The sequence below is a fragment of the Tupaia chinensis genome, unplaced genomic scaffold (genome assembly GCF_000334495.1).
Source record: "Tupaia chinensis unplaced genomic scaffold, TupChi_1.0 Scaffold000632_1, whole genome shotgun sequence".
NCBI lineage: Eukaryota > Metazoa > Chordata > Mammalia > Scandentia > Tupaiidae > Tupaia > Tupaia belangeri.
Genome location: NW_006160152.1, coordinates 700010 through 705610, shown reverse-complemented (window position 1 = coordinate 705610; position 5601 = coordinate 700010). Strand labels below are relative to the sequence as shown.

At 43.6% G+C, this 5601-nt stretch overlaps 1 protein-coding gene across 1 annotated transcript in view; it reads left to right on the top strand.

Annotated features, from left to right (window-relative positions):
- The window catches only part of CERS3 (ceramide synthase 3), a 90998-nt gene that overhangs the window by 43415 nt on the left and 41982 nt on the right, over positions 1-5601 (top strand). The window contains exon 3 of the mRNA XM_006159494.1: positions 592-765. Within this exon, the coding sequence (XP_006159556.1) occupies positions 593-765 (173 nt within the window). The 5' untranslated portion in view covers position 592. The remainder of the gene's footprint in view (positions 1-591; positions 766-5601) is intronic.

The following is a 5601-nucleotide window of genomic DNA, read 5'->3' as shown; positions in this document are numbered from 1 at the left end:
TGCTGGGGGGCGAGTTCTCACTTTTCCTCTCACTGTCTCTCTTCATCTCTCTGGCAAGCGCACACGCCCTATAACAAAAACCTAAAAAAATAAATAAATAAAAGAAAAGTGTTATCATTCTCTGGTCAAAATTGCTCTGAGCATATTGGAAGAGTACTTCTTATTTAATGCAATGAACAATGAAGGGTCTTGAAATCCCTTAAACTGGAGGATTTTTTTTTTAATAGGTTTTTGCTATAGGGCACGTGTACTCTCCAGAAAGACAGAGAGAGACAGAGAGACAGAAAGTGAGACATCACCCCCCAGGGGGGATGGCCACGCTGCAATCCCTTCTCCTCCATTCTCCTCTCGGGATCTTGGGCTCACATGCACACATGCCCGGCATGAGTTTAAGCCACCGGGTCAGCACTCAAACCACGGTCAACTACATGGGAGTCCAGCGACATAGCCATTACGCCAACTGCTGGTCCCAAGGATTCTATCCTACGTTATTTTGAAAACTCTTCAATTTCGGTATCTTGGGCAAAGGCACTTAATGTCCTATCTGTTGTGTTTTACAATTCTAATGTATTCTTTTTTCCATTTCTCTAGAATGTTCCAGAAGTTCAAAGATTGGTTCTGGCTAGAAAGATTCTGGCTTCCTCCAACGATACAGTGGTCCGATCTGGAAGACCACGATGGACTCGTCTATGTAAAACCTTCGCATTTATATATGACAATTCCATGTGCTTTCTTCTTGCTGATTGTCAGATATTTCTTTGAAAAGTAAGTAGTATGTGTGTGTCCTTCCTTCCATCCCCCTCCTCTGCTCGAACTCAAGAATAATCAAGTCTTAGACTGAACGAGATGGATAAAGAGTTTTGTCTAGGGGCCGGCAGGTGGCGTGGTGGTTAAGGGCGCTGGACTCCCACATGACTGACCACCGTTCGAGTCCCAGACCCGGCGGCTTGCTTTCTCACTTTCCCTCTCTCTTCCCCTCTGTCTCTCTCTGGTCAAATTAAAATAAATAAAGATAATTTTTTTAAGGGATCTTGTCGAGGGAACCAGCAGTTAGTGTAATGGCTATGTCACTGGACTCCCATGTAGTCAACCACGGTTCGCGTCCCGGACCCAGTGGCTTAAAACTCACGCCGGGCGTATGTGCGTGTGTGCCCAAGATCCCGAGAGGAGAATGGAGGAGAAGGGATTGTGGCGTGACCATCCCCCCTGGGGGGTGATTTCTTGCTTTCTGTCTCTCTGTCTCTCTCTCTGTCTGGCGAGCATACACGCCCTATAGCAAAAAAATCTCTCCAACAAAAAAAAAAAAGAATCTTGTCTAGAGAGGTTATCACTATAGATTCTGGGGAGAATTCAGGAGCTCGGAGGCACACCAAACAAGACTTAGGAGCTGAACAAGAAAAAGAGAATTGGTTCCCATCTAGGGCTTTAGTTTTATAGCGAACACAATTAAGGTTAAGCGAGGTTAAGGATCAAGACCTTCTTAGTGTCAATGACAGCATGAGAACTCATTTCTCTCCCACTTTACCGTCTGACAATCCAAATGCACTCCCAGAAAGGCAGTGTTTGTCTCCTTCAGAGCGTCTGCATTATCATTCTAGAATGTCTATCAACTAGCAAGATAGCTCATTACAGACCTAACCAAATGCTGTTGTATTGCAGAATTTACTGTAAAAGTTTACTTGAAGGTTTAATCGCTACCCTTCTTCCAAAGCATATGAAAGTCAAAGGAATACAATCTAGCCATATGCTTTCTCAGAAAAAAAGTGACTATCTTTTCTTTTTATTTTCTGGGGTTTAATTGGAATCGTTACTGCTTCCAGTTTCTCTATTAAATTCGCATCATGTTATGATAATGAGAGAGAGAGATTCATCTATAATCCCTGTGGTTGTCTCTAGTTAAAAAAAAAAACTGTTATTAGCACATTAATTCATTTGGAACAAAAAACATATACATATTTGAATGTCAAGAGTTGGAAGCACATAAGACAAAGCTTGATAAAGATCATTTTTGTCCAAGACTAACTATAATGCAGATCATATGTGTATAACCCTTTGCAGGGTCCTTATCTTGAGAGTTCGTTTGATTGACTTTTTCGTGAACTTTCCAAAAGGTTTCTGAAGAAATAAGAAGTTCACTTGGGCCAACGGTGCGCTATTGCTTTTTGGGAGGATGAGAAAGACCCTGGATCCCACTAAGTCTTAGCTGAGAACATTTGAAAATGCACTTCCTTTTTAACAGTGAATTCTACTTTTTTTTCTCCTCAGGTTTTATTTATGTATGTGTGTATTTATTTATTTTTGAGATGTTTTTGCCTTAGGGCACATACGCTTGGTTGGGGGGAGAGAGAGACATAGCTAATGAGAAGGAAAGTGAGAAATCATCCCTTAGGGGGGATGGCCACTGCAATCCCTGCTCCTCCATTCTCCTCCTGGAATCTTGGGCATGCACGCACATGCACCTGGCATGATTTTCAAGCCATCGGGTCCGGGACTTGAAGTGTGGTTGGCCATGTGGGAGTCTAGCAATGTAACCGCTAAACCAACTGCTGGTCGCTGTATTTATTTTTATAATGCAAAAATAGCAGAACATTTTTCCCCCCCAGATAAATTTACATGTCTTTATTTGTTAAATGTTTCTTCTCTTTACCCCTCCCACCAAGTCCCTTCCCATACAGTCATTGGTATCTAGAGTTATTCTCTCTACTGTTATTTCTTCAGACCTTTTCATTTCTGCCATAGAGCACAGGCATTCGGTAAATACAGAGTGGGGATATACAGTGTGTGTCTTCCAAAGTCTGGCTCACTTCCGTCAATATCAAGTTCTCTGTATTCAACCACTTTGATCAAATGACAGTGTCTCATGGTTTCTATGGCTCAGTATATGTATATATGCCACAGTTTTTGAACCCAGTCGTCAGTTTTTGGACGCTTAGGCTGATTCCATGTTTTAGCAATTGTGAATAACGCTGCAGTAAACATAGATGTGTGAGTGTCTTTCCAACGGAGTGTTTTCCTGTCCTTTGGGTAGATACCAAGGAGTGGGATTACTGGGTCGTACGGTAGTTTTAGTTGCAGGTTTTTGAGGAGCCTCCGGATTGTTTTCCACAGAGGTTGAACTAATTGCCATTCCCACCAACAGTAAATTCTACCCATTTACTCACATGCTGCAATTTGTCAGAGAAGCTGTAAAGAAACCAAATGGAAAATTCGCCACTGCCCTTCACAATCAGCAAATTTTCCTTCCCTATCCTGAGCTATTCGCTCTCCTTGTGCTGTACCTGAAGATGCATTCGATTCTGGCCTCCCAATCCATGACTCGTTTCCAGTGTACGTTTCCTGCTTTTCGGTTGTCAGCTGCATTTTTCACAGTCCGGCCAGGATGGTGAGCCAGAACATTCTTTTGGTTGCCAGAGCAGCAGAGTTACGAAGGGCCAACTTACTCTGTCTGGGCCTTGGCGTCTCCAACAGCAATTAGGAAGGAATCTAATCCTCTTTTAATTCCTGGGGCCAGTCTTGAGTCTTCTCAAGGGATTAGGTATATTCTATTTCTTCTTTTCTATCACCTTATAACTTTCGTTCCCTGTTACTCACTCTCAGCTTTTTCCATTGGAAGACACTATGCAAAAAAAAAAAAAAAAAAAAAAGAACTATGTATTCATACACTCGTCTCATATATTTTTCTTTTTTTTATATTTTTACTTTTTTTGTGGTGTGTGTCTATGTGAGTATACATGCACGTGTGTAGATTTTTTTAGACGGGAGCTTGCTGTGTTATGATCTTCTGCCTTAGTCCCCTGAATAGCTGGGACTACATGCACAAACCACCATGCCTGGTTTTTTTAGGGTGTGCTAGGATTGAACTCTGGATCCCAGGTGGCCTCGCCTGAAAAGTGGAAGTGTCTGGAATACCCTACCAAGGTTGGGCCTCAGATGTGTGTTGTGTTGTGTTTTGTTTTGTTTTGTTTTGTCAGAGAGCATTTGCACTCGCACCAGAGAGAGCCAGGGCAGGGTAGGAGGTGTAAGAAAGCACTCCCCATGGGCAATGGTCATGCCACAATCTTCCTTCTCCTCCATCTCTCCCTGCTTTAGGGATTTGGGGCATGCACACACACACACACACACACACACACACACACCCAGCATGCCTCTCAAGCCACCAGATCTGGGACACAAACTACATAGTCCACGATGTGGGATCCAGCCACCTTAACCACCAGGTCCTCACATGTCTTTAACACAATAGGAGAAAGGAAAAAAAAAAGTTTTTTTTTTTGGAGAGATTTTTGCTTTAGGGTGCATGCGCTCTCCAGAAAGACAGAGAGAGACAGAGAGACAGAAAGCGAGAAATCACCTCCCGGGGGGGATGGCCATGCCACAATCCCTTCTCCTCCATTCTCCTCTCGGGATCTTGGGCACGCACGCAAACGCGCCCGGCGTGAGTTTTAAGCCACCGAGTCCGGGACGCAAACCGCAGTCGACTACATGGGAGTCTAGCGACATAGCCATTATGCCAACTGCTGGTCCCTCTTCTATTTTAAAATATTATTTATTTAAAGGCCACAGTATTCACAGAGGACTTATATTTTATCTGAGACCAGCTTTGCTTTAGATAATTTTTTTTTCTTGGATATAAAATCTTTGAAAAGCTCTGCTCACTGGAGCTCTGTATCCCTAGGCACTGGGACACAATCTTAAGGCCTTAGGCTATTAAATCTATTTAAGAGGAGTACTCCAGCTTGGTGCTTCCTATCTGCCTGTATCTGCATTTCTTTTATTCTATAAAAGAACACTGAATGTACAAGGGGAGTGTCTAGAGTTTCTAGGCTTTGGGCTCTAAATGCTAAATGGGGTGTTGGAGGAGGCGGGGCGTCTGGGTATCTGACTGGGGCTCTCTGAAATTCCAGGTTCGCATCAGTGTCATGCCTACGGGACTCATTCCCTGGTAATGAAACTAACTTGGAACCATTGCCTTGGGAGCAGAAGTTCATCACCCTTTTTATCCTCCTCTTTCTTTTTCTAGTCCAGATCAATAAAGTGAGAGTTTAGGCGCAATAATTGCTAAGGTTCCTTTAGAGCTAAGACCTATCATTTTTCTTTTCTTTGCAGTTCAGTTTATCACACATTTATCATGCTTCTGTTTTTCTTTTTCTTTTTTTGGAGAGTTTTTTCCTATAGGGCGCATGCACTCACCAGAAAGACAGAGGGAGACAGAGAGACAGAAAGCGAGAAATCACCCCCCAGGGGGGCTGGCCATGCTGCAATCCCTTCTCCTCCATTCTCCTCTCAGGATCTTGGGCACGCACGCACACGCGCCCGGTGTGAGTTTAAGCCACCAAGTCCGGGACTCCAACCACAGTCGGCTACGTGGGAGTCCAGTGACATAGCCATTACACCAACTGCTGGTTGTGAGATACGTTATGTTTTATTTGGCTTTGAGATCCATTTTATTCCCATACTGCATACTTACACTGCATCTTTTTTCTCTCTTAATTTCTTTTTTTTTTGGGGGGGGCAGTGTGTGTGCACTTGCCGGAGAGAGACAGAGACAGACACAGAGAGAGGGAAAGTGAGAAATCACCCCCCAGGAGGGATGGCCACACC